The sequence below is a fragment of the Suricata suricatta genome, chromosome 5 (assembly GCF_006229205.1).
Source record: "Suricata suricatta isolate VVHF042 chromosome 5, meerkat_22Aug2017_6uvM2_HiC, whole genome shotgun sequence".
NCBI lineage: Eukaryota > Metazoa > Chordata > Mammalia > Carnivora > Herpestidae > Suricata > Suricata suricatta.
The window spans coordinates 62,231,073-62,248,268 of NC_043704.1; the positions used below are offsets into that span (position 1 = coordinate 62,231,073).

At 36.8% G+C, this 17,196-nt stretch overlaps 1 protein-coding gene across 4 annotated transcripts in view; it reads right to left on the bottom strand.

The window, feature by feature from the left end:
* LSAMP (limbic system associated membrane protein) overlaps positions 1-17,196 on the bottom strand; it is a 619,607-nt gene that overhangs the window by 202,525 nt on the left and 399,886 nt on the right. For all 4 annotated transcript variants that reach the window (XM_029939356.1, XM_029939357.1, XM_029939355.1 and 1 more), the window contains exon 3: positions 11,958-12,083. In XM_029939356.1, coding sequence (XP_029795216.1) covers positions 11,958-12,083 — 126 coding nt within the window. The remainder of the gene's footprint in view (positions 1-11,957; positions 12,084-17,196) is intronic.

Consider the following 17,196-nt stretch of genomic DNA (forward strand, 5'->3'; position numbering starts at 1 on the left):
CAAAAGTCATTTGGCTTTGTTCCACTTGAATCTCAGTATTCTCTAAGATTTTTTTTCTTTGCAGAACAGTTTGTAGTAGATTGAATGTGGCCCCCAACAACATTTTTCCAATCCTAACCCTCAGAACCAGTGAGTGTGAACTGATTTGGAAAAGGAGTCTGTGCAGAGGTATTTAATTTAAGGATTTAAAATGGGATCATCCTGGATTTAGGATGAAACTCAGATCCAGAGACTGGTACCCTTGTAAGAGAAAGGAAACGGAGAGTTGAGACACCCAGATGCAAAGACGCACAGGAAAAGAACATGTGAAGATACAAGTAGAGATTGGAGCTATGCTGCAGTGAGCCAAGGAACTCCAGGAGCCATGAAAAGCCAGAAAAGGCAAAGAAGGATCCTCCCCAGAGCCTTTAGAGGGAGTGTTACCCTGTTGACACATTGACTATACTTCTGGCCTCCAAAACAACAAGAGAATACATTTCTGTTGTTTTAAGCCACTATGCTGGTAATAATTTGCTATGGCAGCCCTAAAAACTAATACATGGATGTATTTTGATGGTGCAGGAATCAGAATAGTTTCAGGAACCCTACTAAGGGAAACTGTGATTTGTGACTGTAACTGGGTCTTAGGAATGCAGGTTTGTACCTTAGTGTCTTACTGATGTAAGCTGAGAAATTGCAAGATATTGGAATATTTATTTTAAAAACCTACAAGGTAAATAATATAAGCAAATATGTGTATGTAAATGTATAAATGTATGAATAAATGTATAAGTAATCTTCATATCACTTGTATGTTTGATTGGTTTCTTATGAAAGGCTAACAGGGAGACAAATTCATACAAAGAACCTGTTGATTTCTGGTAGATTTTTCATTGTCCTTGATCAAAGCCAGGAATATTCCTTGGCAATGGATTCTGGAGATTCATGGAATTACTCATGGATAATCGGCCAGTAGCTCCCATAAAAGTTAGCAATTACAGGGGTCCCTGGGTTGCTCTGGTGGTTAGGCATCCAACTCTTGATTTTTGCATCATGGTTTGTGGGTTTGAGCCCCACATCAGCCTCTCCTCTGACAGTGTGGAGCTTGCTAAGGATCCTTTCTCTCTCTCCCAATAAACAAACAAACAAATAAACAAACTTTTAAAAATTTAAAAATTTAGCAATTACAAATGCAGAATGTAAATATGACTGGCACATAGGCACCCCATCACTGACAATGGTAGTTGAAACTTATAGGGTTATTACTAGTTGTGGTAGAAGCAGTAATAATGGTAACAGCAAAGGTACATGTGATGAGAAAAGATATGAATAATCATATTTGTTTATACAAATCTCATGGAACTCACTCATATAAGATAGAAGCTCCAAAGAAAAATAAGGAACAAGTTCCTTATCTTGATATTTCAGTTCTGTTTGAACTCAAAAAGGTACCACCTTAAGTAGCTGAGATCACAGATGGATTTTTCTGGATCTGCTAAAACAGCTCTTAGCCTATCTCTATTAAGAAGATGCTATTAGGATCAGATCAGAAGCAAGGTGTGATGCTGATAGGCTAGCCATGGTAGCTGCCCTTCACACTTTTTGTAGTCACCCAATCACCAACACTTAGGCAGCCTGATAAAGAAGATTGTAGGTTACTGCTACTGCCAGACACTTTCTTGGCAGAGCCACACCATGGAAAAGCTAAGTGCAAAATCACAGAAATTCTTAAAGGCTTAGCAACGCTGCACACCAGCCACAGCACTGGCCCTGATCCACTCTGATGCCCAGCAGCAGGGTCAGCCTCTGGGGGGACCTCAGAGTGCTTAATGTTCCAGGGGAATCACCTTTTCCTAGCAACAATCAGCAACAGAACTGCCAATAGTAGGAGTTACACCTACACACACTATTGAAACAAATTTTACTTTCAGCCAGGCCTGGGGGTGTTATAGGAATAACCGAATGGGACATGCTTTCGGTCTTCTATGGTTCTTTGGCATTCTTCAAAAGGAGGCGATTCCTGGGGTTTTCTCTGTTGATAAGACATCAGGGAGGAGAGCAAACAATAGACTGGTATTACCATTCCCATCTGGTGTCTGGATTATGGCTGGATATCCTGAGTTTAAGAGAGGATTTATCTCTGTGATATATCTAGTCTTAAAGAAATGTGAGAACAGAGCCATTGCAATTCTCAGCTGCTCAGGAGGTCAGAGAAAGACAGACAGCCAGAATCCAGGTGGTCAGCATCATTAGATCAGATACTATATGCTATGGATTGAACTGTGTTCCCTCAAAATTCACATGTGAAAGCCCTAACCCACAATGTAATGATATTTGGAAATGGGGCCTTTGGGAAGTAATTAGTTTTAGAGGAGGTCATGAGGGTGGAGCCCTCATGGTGGACTAGGACCTGTATAATAAGAGGTACTAGAGAATATGCTTGTTCTTCCTCTCTGTGGGATGAGGTCTGGTGAGCACACAGTGAGATGCTGGCCATCTGCCAGCTAGGAAGAGTGCTGTCACCAAAACCTGACCATGCTGCACCCTAATCATGGACTTGTAGCACCCAGAATTGTGAGAAAATAAATCTCTATTGTTTAGTATTTTGTTACAGCAGCCCACTCCAACTAATACACTATAGTGATAGTTTAAACAAAAATAAATGGGCTTATTTAATTATTTTAAGTAAGTGGTCTTATAGAAGTCATTACAGGTGCAATAAGAATAGTCATCAAAATTAATTACTTTGCTAGAAAATAAAAGATGTCTGCCTCTTTTGTCATCAAGGAACAAGATAATTTCACCTGTCTTCTTCCAGATGCCTACTAAAGTAAGCTCTCTAAAGCCCAGAGTGACGCAAAAAAACTGCTCATCTCTGTATCCAAATGGAGAAACTCTAAGCTGTGGCCAGCCAGGTACTTAGTTCCATATGTTATATCTGGAATGACTCTTGTTCTAAGGTGGAATTCAGGAATATATAACTTGTTGCACTGAAGCAGTTTTCCCACGGCTTGCTGTATCTACCTATTTATTGGGTGGTAGGAAATTTTTTACAATGCAGAATATCTCCTCCTTGCTTTATGAAGACTAACTTTCAGTAACTGTTTTCCTGTCTGCTTTTCAATTCCCCATTCCCCAATCTGGATCTGTCTTTCCACAGTCAAAACAGCATAAAGCCTCAGTGACCAGGCCAAAAAAAATTTTTAAAAAAGGACTAATGTCATTCAAAGACTGACATTTCAGTTTTTATTACTAGAATACCTTGAAGAATTAGATCTGATTTGCATTGATATTTGCCAACTGAATTATTAAAGATTTTTTTCCCTTTTCTCTTCCCTTCATCAGATTTTAACACTTTAATCAACAGCAGACTAAGTCATAATTTAACAACCATGTGATTTCACAAAGGGTTCTGGGCTCTTTAATTGTTGACCAACTTGAGAAAAACACCTGATTTGATCCAAAAAAATGAGGGTAGGTGATGACATAAAAGAAAGGGCAAGGTAGTTTTTGTAAAGCAGTTTGCTTCTCACTAATGTTTCATAAATGACATGGGGTAATTTTGCTGGCATGTCTTCGATAGGCAGGACCACCCCATTTGAGTTACCTATTGAGATTTCTTTGTTTTATTAGAATTAATTGCAGCCTCAGTGCACTGGGAGATCTGAAAATGAATATTCCTAGAGAAGGATGAGGAATTCAGAAACGTGTGAACATTAAAAGTGATGTGTTAGTCTCCAACATCACCAGACTGTAGATGGAAAGAGACAAAGCAGAAATTTTTGTGCAGTTGTTAAGCTTCTAAAGCTCTTCATCTAAAGTGATAAAAAATACTAACCACAGAGATGTGGTAGTACACTTATATATCAAATAGTGTTTTTTAAATTTACTTAAGTTTTCTTAGAAAGAGAGAGTGCGAGTAGGGGAGAGGGGCAGAGAGAGAAGGAGAGGCAGAGAGACTCCCAAGTAGGTGTGATGCTCAGCGGGGAGCCCAATCCGGGGCTGGATTCCAGGACCCTGCATTCATGACCTGAGCTGAAATCAAGAGTCAGATGCTCAACCAACTAAGCAACACAGGTGCCCCTCAAAAAGATTTTAAATATGCACACCATACTTACAACACACACACACACACACACACACACACACACACACACACACACCCCAGGTCATCAAAACATTTCTTAATGATTTATTATTACACAGAAAGAATCTCAAGTTCCTATACTCATGCTTGGTAAAAAACAACGTACAGTTCTCTCTCAAAAAAGGTATATTTTTAGTGTAGTAATTCTCAAGGTTTATTGTGCATCAGAATCACCTGGAGGGCTTATTAAGCTACAAATCACTACAGCTAGACTTTCTGATTCATGTAAGTCTGGTGTTGGGGGGGAGTCTGATAATTTGCAGTTCTAACAAGTTCCTAGATGATGTTAATGCTTCTGGTTTAGAGACCACAGTCTGAGAACCACTGTTTTAGACTATCTAGAGACTCTGGTTTTATTAATTATTTTGGTCGAATGGAGTGCTTTATAGTCTTCCAGTGAGTCCTTTATATTATCCAAATAGTAACAAAAATGACTACTGTAATTTAAGTCAGTATTTGCCTTGCAGAATCTAAGATAACAGTCATAACAACCAGCACTTGAATAATGATTTATCATTAATAAATCATTTCCATATACATTATATCACTGGAGACAACATATGAATTCTGGCAGGTCAGCAAGCATCATATTCATATTTTATGAATGGAAAGCAGAGAGCTTAAAGGACTTACCCAACAACCCCCCAAAAAATAAATGGTAGAGAGCAGAGATCTGAACCAGGGTTTCCTGACTCTAAATTCTGTATTCATCCTTTCCACCACTTCAGTCTCTCTCTTAATTGCTTGCATTTGTGGAGAAACTTACACCTTTCAAACTACTTTCATATTCATTATCTCATTTGATTTCCCAAAGCAACAAGACGAGGCGGGCAGGGCACAGAATATTGTCCACATTTTGCAGATAAAGCCATTATAAAAGCTGATGAGAAAAGCAGCTCCTGTCATTCAGGCAGTATTTCTTCATATACTAGGCTAAATTTTCCTGCAATATTTAGCAGCATCTGATAGGGTAGGTAAAGCACCAGTAATTCTCCTTTACGAGAGATAAATATTCAGTGTTTCAGTATTGTCAACCCCACCCTTGCCGTTACAGCATTTTTTTTTTCTGGTTTCTTGGTAGAAATACATTTGGAGAGAAGAAAGAAATGGGTGAAATTTAGGATTACTAGTTTGTAGGAAAGTGAGGAAAGTTCTTTCATTTCTACCTTTTCTTTACTTAGGAAAACAGCTTTTTCTGCATACAAAGAAAGACTCTTCACCACTAGTCCAAGGCTTTTCAAAGCCTGATGTGAATGCCAACCACCAGGGGATCTTGATAAAATGCTGATTCTGATTCAGTGGGTCTGGAATAGGGCCCAATAGTCTACATTTCTATAAAGCTCCAAGGTAATTCTGATCATGGTCCAATCTTGATAGGCAAGGATCAATCCTATTTCTCAAGACTATAATGATTTTTATTATTCTCTGAATCATCTCTGAATTTCTGGAGTGGAACAGAGAAACTAAATTATAAAACACTGTAACAATATTTGGTGAATAGTGCATACATTGTGGGACTTACCTGGATGTTTCTCTATGCTAGGCTATTTATACATTCCAGTATCTTCCAATCTATTTTGATATCAAGATCCAAGATGATGCTTAAGATGTGGTGCATGGACTCACAGCAACCATATTACACCTGGCAGATATGCAGAATTTTAGGCCCCATCCAGGCATAGCAGAGGTTGTGGAGAACTTCCCATGGCTTAAAGGTTGCCAGTGTCAGTTATGAAGAGTCTCTCCGGTTATTATTGGAGGCCAGTGGTCATGTGGTTAAAGTTTAGAGTCTTCGTTTTCTTCATAACCCAATTTAGAAAATAGACTTTCTCTACTGAGAAAGAAATTGTATTTACTTGATGGGCAAAGAATATGCTTCTTAGCTAAATTTAAGATATTCATACACATAAATAACTACCTATAGGCCTGCTACACTGGGACCTTGTAAATATGCCAGTATATACTGTGACATGTACTAATTTCTATACTTCAAACCAATGCACAAGTAAGGTACTGAAAATAAAATATAGGGAGATTGCTATTTATTTTTTCTGCTCTTTGAAAAGGAAAACAGAAATAGTTTTAAAAGTATATATGTATATATATATATTTAAAGAAAAAATATATACATATATGTTTAAAGAAAAAATTAGCATAAAAAACACTAACATCATGTTTTCACATAAAGATGCTTGCCTAGATTCCTAAATGCATTATTAAATATGCTCTCTTCTCTGCCTGGGATATTTTTCACTCCCCTTTTTTCTTGGTCAGGTTGTATTCACCCTTAACATCTCAGCATAAGCTCCCCTCAGAGAAGCTTTGCTTGCAGATTTTGCTATATGGCCCTGTTTTATGGTCTTATTGAATGTTATAGTTTTTCTTTATATTGTATAAATCTAGTTAAGTGGTTATTCATGCGATTATTTAATGCTCTGCTTTCTTGTTGAGCTATAAACTCCATTTGTGCACAGACCATGTCTATCTCTCTCTTCATTTTGTCCTTTTACAAAGTGAGCATTTTATGAACATTTTTTTTTTGCCAAAAGAACAAATTGTGAGATGGAGATCAAGATTAATCTGGATATTATTCTGTGATGATGGGTAACATATTTTAAAACTGATATACAAGTAAGATATTGGAGACAGAGAGTTTTAATTTATTTTTCTGATCTTTGTAAAGGGAAAATTCACTTTTTTTAAATGCAAGGGACAAATGAATACAATCAACATAATAGGTTGAATCATTATTTTCACTTAAATTATCACTATCTGGTCAAAAGCCAAGTCACTGGTTTGATTTTTCCTCATCCGTATACTACCAAAATTAACCCAAAGAATCTTCTGGAAGATCCATACAAGAAACGCCAGAGAAAGAATTTCCTCAAACTTGCACTGTAGATCATATGTTCTCTATGTGAAATATGAAGTCATATTAATTCTGGTGTGCTAACTAAAAAGGGCTGATGTTACTTACTTACAACATGTACTTCTGGAAATCTGCTTAAAGCAATGAGTTTAGTATAACATTACATAGTTGTCTGAAACCCATGAGGGCAGAGTCTAAGCTGCTACATATGTTAATAATTGGTAAGCCTATAATATTAGAAGACAGAGAGGGCTAGAGTATTAATGCAACTCAAGAGTATCACCAGGCAAGGATTCAAATTTGGAAAAGAAGTGACAGGGAATCTCTGACCATGTGATTAAAACACAACATCCAATGAGAAATGGCATTACAGACTCCCTGCAGGTCTCTTACCAGCTTCCAGCACAAAATTTCCCACTTTCTCTATCAAAATACAAAATTATTTTTATGTGAGATTTTTATACTCTATATTAATGTCAAATCTGGCTTTTGCTTGGACAAGAGAATTTTTACAGCACCTACTAATTTTGTTCTCAGCTTAAAGGGCGAATTTGGCGAGTATAGAAAGCTCCTGAGGATGAAAAAAAAAAAACACCTTTTGTAGAAACAAAATGCATAGAAACTCCTCCTGTAACCCTGGGCAATCCTGATACCACATGAGGTACACTTGAGAAAGGGACTTCCTCTGGAGTGTGAGAAGAAAGATGTAGAAACAAAGTTAAATGAAGATGGGAACAGCATTACTCACAGAAGGGAGATCAAACACTCCATAGAAAATACATGTTACGGTGCAATTGCCCTCTGGGAGCTACAGGATTATGAAAGTCTAACTTAATTAAGGGAGAAAATAGGTCACATTTAACAACCACATACGTGACATATCATTTTGACTATACAGAATAACTGGAGAGAAAGGAAAAATTAAGAAGTAGGAAGCATTAGAAAGACAACCATGGAATTCATCAACTGCTTTCACCTAAGTCAGGTATATGTTTTGCTTTTGTATATATGAAAAGATTTACCATTCTTTAAACTTCCCTCTTTAAAAACACTTGTGTTATATTTGAAAAAAATTTCAAATGTCAAAATAAAGAGAAACAAAATGGCATGACCAATTTTTTTTTTTTTTGGTAAAAACTGAATTAAGAGGCAATAAATATTCTTCCATCATAAAAATACACCTTTCACCCTCTTCCTTTTCTCCCCCTTATGTCACCAAATGACAGGTAATCAGGTACGTGAGAACCCTGCATGGAATCTTCCCCCTTTCATGGCTCGATGGCCCTGTGGGGTCGAGCTAATTACAGATACATTTCCTCTGCAAGGCAGTTACACTCTATACTGTTGAAGGCACAATTAATAATTGAACAAAGCTACTAGGTTTTTTTGCTCACTCGGCCATGGGTTGCAGGCAGTATTACTGTCACACACTGAGCAGAGCCTCTTCTTGAGTGTCTCCAAGAAAGGTTTCATATTATAGGCCGAAAAAGATCACTGCTTGTTTCCAAAGTTTGAAAAGTAGGGAAAGCCCACGTAAAACCAAAAATACCCAACACCCCCCACAAAAAAACCTAGTTTCTTTTATAGAAGAGTAAAGGCAAATTTTCCCTCCTGTTAGCAGGGATATGATTATGATCAGGTGGTTATTTAGGTCAGATGTAAAGAGAGGAAAGAGTGGGCCTGGAAATTAATACCCTTGAGAAGGGAAATTGGAGTTTGCCCTTGGGTCTGTGAATGCAGCAGGGAGCTAGTTTTGCATGTGACAGAAGAGAATTTGACCTACAGAGAGGCCTAGATAAAGGATTTAGAAGAATAAGGTTCTTTTCCTTGAGATATATTTAGGAACTTAATAGAGGACATCCCCAGAGCCTCACGGGGTCATAAATTAGTGCAGAAAACCCTTGTCCTGTGCCCAAGCAATAGTCTTGAGCAACGGTCTGCAAACTTTTCTAAAGAGCTGGATAGAAAATAGTTTAGGCTTTGTTACAACTACTCAACTCTCCTGTTTTTGAACAAAAGCAGCCATAGACAACAAGAAAATGAATAAGCATGGGTGTGTTTCAACAAAACTTTATGGACACTCAAATATGAATGTCAAATTTTTTGCACATCAAAAACCAGAATTATTTTTTAAAATTTTTCGAACATTTAATAATCTAAAACTTATTTTTAGCTGTGGACAGTACAAAAGGGAGGCAGGCTGTATTTGGTTCATAGACTAGTTTGCTTTATCCCCCTGCCTGACTGCCAGAAATCCCTATGAGCACACCAAGTTTTCGAGGTGATTTTGAAGTCTCGAGGGATCTCTGAGTGTAAGTAAATGGTTCCCTTACGCTGGAAGATATGGACTTTTCCTGACTCTAAAACACCATGAATAAGCATGTCATTCAGGATTCAAATCTGATATTCATTATCATTTAAAAGTTTACCAGAGTTCGTTAGCTATGAAGATCTAAACTGCTAGACCTAGTCTGGAAAAATCTTGAAACTCTGATTCTATCTCATTATTTTTCTGAACTCAAAGGATAAAAATGAATACATTTTTGGGTTCAGTCATAAATAGCATTTTCCCCCCAAATAAAATAGAAATAAAAAAAACCCAACTGCTTACTAGTCAGTAGTACACAAAAAGAAATGGTCTTTTTATTAATGTAATTTATTTCTTGATTGTAAGTTGAATATAATCTATCTTCCTTCCTTCCCTTCTTCTTTCTACCACTTGTTCCACAAAAAGCTAGGTTATAAATAATATATTTGTATAGATGTTTAAATTAGATGTGAGGCAATAAAACAAGAAGCAAGAGAATGGACTGTACATGACTTTGATGCCATAAAATCCTACACAGTTTGTTTAAAATCCACTTGATTAACATGCAATTTATATATGATTTCCTATATTCTTTTACAAATGGGAAAAATATATTTGATTCTAAGTTTAATAACAGTCAATTCCATGGACTCATAATTACTTATAAAAATTTACTGACTTAGTTCATTAAAAAAAAAACATTGCTTAGAAAAAGGGCAACAAAAATATATAAGAGGAATTTCCTCAAAGGGTATTTTTCAAAATGAAACTATGTAATAAAATTAACAATCTCCCAAAACAACATTATAGTAGATGCAATGATTTTAAGGGATATCTTTTATAACATCTTTAAATACGGGCGAATAGCTTTTATACCAAATTGTCATTGAGTCAAAGTAATTCTGCACTGGAAATGAGTAGGTGGTATGGGATTGGGGGATAATATAATTCAAACTAGGCCGAATGTGCTCTGGATGTTTAATTTAACCCAAGGGAAAGGTGTGTGATATCCAGAGGTTCACACTTTAGACAATCTTCCATATGCATTTTTCCCATGTAAAGTATAAAATGGGTCTGAAAGGAAATGAGTTTGAGATTGATCTTCCAAATAAATGCCTCATTTATTGATCTTTTTTAAAAAATTTAAAAATATTTTATTATTTTTGAGAGAGAGAGAGACAGCATGAACAGGGGAGGGTCAGAGAGAGAGGGAGACACAGAATCAGAAGACAGGCTCCAGGCTCTGAGCTAGCTGTCAGCACAGAGCCCGATGTAGGACTCCAACCCATGAACTGTGAGATCATGAACTGAGCCGAAGTTGGTTGCTTAACCCATTGAGCCACCCAGCCGCCCCCTCATTTATTGCTCTTATACACTGTCAATAAATGACAAGTTGCGTGCATTAACAATTAAGGTGGGTTTTGAGTGATGTTCTCTTAAGAAAATAGAAGCCTTTAATAAGAATAGCTGCCAATAAAGGAGACCATTCGATAGGCTAGTCCAAATTCACTTGAAAAATTAGAGACCTAACATGACATGGAGGCCCATATTCTCAACCACAAAATACAGTTTTCAAAAATGCTTTAAGAAAACACCACCCTGGCCCTTTAGAAATACCTCAGGATAGCTTCCATTATGTCTTGCTTTGCACAATTTTTTTAATGGTGTTTATTCCAAAATGACTTGTTGTGAACTCAATCTCTAAATACTGATAAGAGAAAATTTTAAGAGACTATCAGATATAAGTCAATTAAACTTGAGGGCTATCTACCAAAATAAGTTACATTTTATAAGAATAATTGATCCATAGTCTCTCTTCCTGAGAAATTAAATAGCAGACTTTATTCTACAAAAACGGTAGAATAAAGAATTCTTTATTCTACAAAGACTGTGTCATTGGCAAAACCATGGCATTGCGTCTAAGAAAACGTAATCTGTAAAGCAGGAAAGTATGCATGCAGTCAACCCAAGTAATTTCATACAATATTTAAGTGAAGTTCAAGAAACAGCAGGGCCTGAGAATTCAGTTACAGTGATGGTGCTGGTGCTGGTGCTGGAAGGGGAGGGGAGAATGCAGAAGACAATTCATGGGAAATGACTTTTCTGACTTTGACTGAATTTGCATTAATAGATAGGGACCCATAATGAGCTCATGCAGCTCAGTCCATGCCTGTTGGCCTCAAAGAGTCAGATGCCAAGGACAAGACATCAGAAGTCACTAACAATTTTGTATTATTCCTGAAAGGTTTCTTCACAAGGTGCTACACATTAGGAAACCATAGTGCAAAACAAACAAACAAAACATAAAAAGAACTAGGCAAATCTAATCCATACAAATATTGTCCCAAGACAGTCAAGCACAAAATTGTGCTTACATTTTAGACATAATACTAAGTCATTTAATGCATTTAATTCTTCTGCATTTGTTGCCTTGAGGTGATGTTCTTTTGAAAATGAAATAAGAAATGGTTGTAGACTTTATAGAGATGAACACATTAGCAAAGACCAGGGAGAACCCTAAATAAGTCCTATTGCAATTCTATTAGTGTTTTTATAACCAGATACATGCTTGCCTTTCTGATCCAATGGAATCTCAGAAGCACAAGGATACCTTAAGTAATGTGTGGTATCTTGAAGACTAGAGAACTGCTTACCAGTTGGTGTAAGGTGTCTCCAGGTGATCACAGGTTCAGGACGGCCATTGGCCATGCAGACCAGGGTTACATTGCTGCCCTCATTCACAGTGACATCTGAAGAGATGTTGGAGATCTTTGGTGGAACTGCAAAGACAAAAGTGAATGGAATATGTAACCATTCTGTAAAACCAGGTTTGAAGCACTGGTCCATGCCACTGGAAATAGCAAACTTGAGCTAGATGCTTTTATGACTTAAACCATTTGAATCTTTTGTTAAGAAACCAGGGTGTTTTATGACCTCCTTAGAGACTCAGCAGATTAAAATCATGGGTCTTACTATAAAGGAGAATCTCTCCACATGACCAAGTACTGTAGGAATTTCACAGAGGAGTACAATGAAAACATATTATCTCTTTTTTTTCATTAGAATAGACTTTATTTAAATACTAGTGTGCACATTTAGGCATATTAATAATTTTTTCTTATCGCCGAATGGTACCTGCCTGCATTTATTTTTTCATATATATACAATGAATATAGTGCCATCTTACTTCCAAATGCCAGGAAAAGAAAAATAGTGTTATTTAGTATGACTTGCATAGTTGTGTTATTAAGATGTGGCAATACCTGTTACTTATAATCTAGAACCATAAGAAAACCATCAGTTAATCACAATAGAAAGCCTCCAAGTTTTTCTTTTAATGTTTTATTTATTTTTGAGAGAGAGAGAGAAACAGCATGAGCAGGGGAGAATCAGAGAGAGAGGGAGAAACAGAATCTGAAGACAGGCTCCAGGCTCATGAGCTAGCTGTCACACAGAGCCTGACACAGGGCTCAAACCCACGGACCGTGAGACCATGACCTGAGCTGAAGTCAGATGCTCAACTGACTGAGGTACCCAGGCACCCCAATAGAAAGCCTCTAAATATCATCCCGGTATGTGACAGGCTAGATGATGCAGGTTAGAGCCTAAAAAATTGAATTAATAAGGCCTATGTCACAGATATTACAAAAAATATATGACTCCTAACACTTTCACCACCACTGTCACAATTTAATAATAGCTAACATTAAGCACTTACTATATGTAAGACCCTATGCAGAGTACTTTACAAGTATTATATCAGTAACTCATTATAATAAAGAAATTATATCCTAGGAGGATTTTATTTACAGGTGAGAAACTGAGGTATAGATGGAGCTAGGTGAGAAGCAGAAAACAGATTTGTATCTAAGAAGACTCCAGGGCCCACACTCTTAGGCAATACTTGAATGAAACTTCATCTTCACAATCCAGGCTACCAGATGGCTGAAAATGACAGAAATTACTTTTTGGTGGTGTGAGAAATGAGTCCCTGAGGGCTAGCTGTACTGCTGTCTGACTTCCTTCATTAGTGTTCAGGGCGGCAACATTAGATCTCATATTGGTAGGCTTAAGTGGAAAGTGAATTACTCACAAATTTCATCATAGAGGTTATGCACTGGTTACAAATAGCAGACTTTATGGTTTGACGTGATTTCCCATTTTTTATTTTTATTTTTTTTTACTCTTAGTTGCTTATGTGGTCCCTGAAAGGGTATGTGTCAGGGGGAGGGAGAACAGGTCACCATAAAGAAGTTCAATAATAAAAGAATCATATTTTCTCTCTCTCTTCCTGCGCTATGGTGACAAATAGAACAGGAACATTTTCTGCCTGTAGAGACTGTTGTCTGAAAACTATGTGATTGTTGCAGATCTCTGTTAGGAGACACTGATGGGACTTGGGCAACTGACCAGGTCACAGTGCCACAAGGAGGAAGTGGGAGAAGGATCCATGACCTGAGCATTTCTCCCACAATGGCATCTTACAGGACTTCTGGGTAGAAATCAGGAATTCTAAATCAACCCAATGGCAGAAATGGAATGTTGTTGATTCCCATTATTTAGCAGTATGTACTTATAGGGTTCCCATTTCCCTTTTATCTATTGGGGTTAATGGGTTTTCTCTCATATTCACATATTGACCTGCAATATACCCTCCCAGACTTTTTCAATGAGGACTTGAAAGGTTATACCAAGTTTTAAAGGAAGAAGATGAGGCACAGAAAGAAATAATGGCTTGTCAAGGGCAATCCCATCAAGAAACATGTCTGGGCTTAGGACTCGGGGTTCCTGAATGTCCAATTGTTCTGTTGTTTAGTATGTATAGTTTTTAATTGCCAGCTGAATAAGCCAGTGTTCTGAACATCTCCAGAAAAGTACAATAAACTATAAATCAATGTAGTGTTCAAGAATACCATTTAGACATCCTAGATATCTTCCTCTACAATCTAAAATATGCAACAGGAAGCTATGTAATAATTATATGAGCTTATATTACTCAATTTGTAGTAATTGCAAGACAGGCTGCAAAATAGAAAGAAGAAATACAAATGTGTTTCATAAGAAAAATGTAGAGGGGGAGACTTCATATTCCTAATATAAAAACATCCAAATTTACAAAACAGAAAATATCTCCAGTGGTCAGGCTCCCAGAGAATTATTACCTCTGATAAAATTTACTTATAATTTTCTCTCATTTTGTAAGAGGAATGTATATCCAAGGACTTTGCTTTTGTATGGCACCCAGGCATTCCTGTTTCTATTAACTCAGGACAATATACTCAGCTCCTAGATCTCAGACACTGGAGACAGAAAGTGTTTGTGTTCAATAGTCAGAAATGTAATCACGCTGACATGGTATCTCACCTTCCTTAAGGTCACTACCAATGGGTTTCATTCCATTGCTTATCTTCCACTTCTTTTTACATTGTATCAGCTTCTTCCCATAGCATTTATATCTGATGTAATCATTTGTTCTAGAAATAAATCCCTCCCTAAATGATATATTACCATCTTACTTTCAAACCTTCTGTTTCCAAATATCTTGAAGGAATTGTTCTACATCACATCTTCATCTCCCATTCACATTTCAACCTACGGTGCAATCTAGATACTCTCTTTAACCTCCAGAAAAACTGCTCTTAGGAAGCTCACCAACTTGAACCATGGTGTTTCTAGGTCCTATGAACAATTTTGTCATTATCCTATTTTTCTCAGAAGTATTTGATTTTGTAGACCATAACTCCCTTCTTCCATTCTTTTCTAAGATGCCGGATTCAACTGTTTTTCATCTGATCCCTCTAGCCAGACTTTCCAGTTTAACTTTTAGACTTACTTCGTGCTGTTCCTTAAATATCTATATTTCAGAAAGTTTGATCACTGTCCTCTTCCTTCATATCATTCACTGTGAATGATTTTAACTATCATCTAGCATCAGAAGCTAAGGCCATACATAGTATGTATGACTCCCCAAACAGTATCTGCAGCCCAGATTTTTCTCATGACTTTTACACTTACTTTCCAATTGACTACTCTAAATTTTCATCAAATGTCACAGAATTTCAAGATTCATCATACTCAGAACCAAAATCATCATCGTCCTTCCTACAGAACACTATCTTTGGGAATGGTGTCATCATGCAAACAGTTGCCCAAGCAAAAAAATGTTATCTCTTTTGACTGTTCTCTCTCCTTTACTGCCCCCATATAAAAAAGATCCCTAGTTCTGTGGCTTATGCCTTTTAAATCTCTCTCAGATTCATTCATTATTCCCAATCCCTATTCCCAACAGCCATAAGCATTTCTTTTTTGGCTTAAATTCTACAGGAGCATTACAATGAATTTCTTTGGGTCTAGCTTTCCTTTCCTCAGGCTGACTGTCATTCATTCATCACACTGCAATGCGTTTTTTTTTTCTAAATTGCAAATATGAGTATAATATTCTCTAATTAATCTCACTCCCCTGAAGATATATCCAAACTTCCTAATATGAATTCACAAGCTGGTTAGCCCCTGGTTAGTTCTCTAGCCTTATATCTTACCCCTTTTTCACTGTATCATCCAGTCAGACTAAATAATTTTGGTTCCTGGAATATACTATGCTTGTTTCCTCCAAGGCATTTAACATTCTATCTTTTTCAACATGGAATATTTTCTTCCAGCCTTTCATGTGGTCAGCCCTTTTTTCCCTTCAGGTTTCAAGTTGTCAGCCTGTTTTCTCACTTTTTCTAGGAAGATTATCCAGTCATTTACAAGCCCATTCCTACCCCAACCCCACTCCTGACTTCCTACTGGTTGAAGCATCCCTCCTGTGTTCTCCCATTGTGCTCTCATTTCTCCACCATGGCCCTGAATCATCATTACTGGATTACGTATATGTACCTGCCACTAAACTGAAAGAGGCAGATGGGAAGTTCTTGGTGTTCTTGACCAGTGAATCTTATAGACCATGGCACTTAGAATATGGTAGGTACTCACAGTGTTTGAAAAAGAAATTATTAAAAATCCCTACCTGCCTCTCAACTTTTTTGAGCTCAAGGAAGTCATCTCATTGAATTTTTATCAGAAAGGAACAAACTTTTATTTTCAAGCCAGTAAAATCTAGCTTTTATCAGTATTTCTTTAGCTATCCCTCTAACCACCTTGTTCACTATCAACTTTTTTGACTCTTAATTAAGAAACAAAATTAACCATGGGCAAAGAAACATTTTTGCATGTTAGAAATATAGGAAGGATGATAAACTTGGTGTCCAACTTCCTGAATTATAGACATATTCAGGGTTTAGCTTCTTTTCTTTTCTTCAAGGAGTCATTTGTTTATATGTGAATGGATATATATAAATACATATAACTGTTTTTAGTTTAATGGTTTAATAGTTCCTTCCTAGTTTCCTGTAGCAATAATTGCAGTCGTCACTTAAACCATCACTGATAATATAAGATTAGAGCAGCAAGGCAAGGTCTTTATTCTATTACCACCTAACATCTTTATAACGATCTTGGGAAGTAAAATATATTCTCTTATTATTACCATTTTATAAATGTGGACATAGAGAACAAAATGATCACACAGCTAAGTAATTATGGAGTTAGGATCAAAACCAAAGGTTTGTAGATTTCCCAAACTTAACTCTTCCTTTAAATCATATTCACTTTCACAATTGTGGTTCCAAATAATATTTTTTGCTCTATTTTAATTCTCAGTAAGGATAACTGTAGGAAATACTGTTTGACAAGATAACCTTATTTGCATTGGTAAACATAAGTTGTTTATTTATCAAAACCACTGTAATACTGATTTATGCTCATGGACCATCACATATTCTTGTAGTTATTTTATTTTCTTCTGGAGTATTCCCTAATAATTTTTGTGTTTTTGAGAGAGAGAGAGTGAGC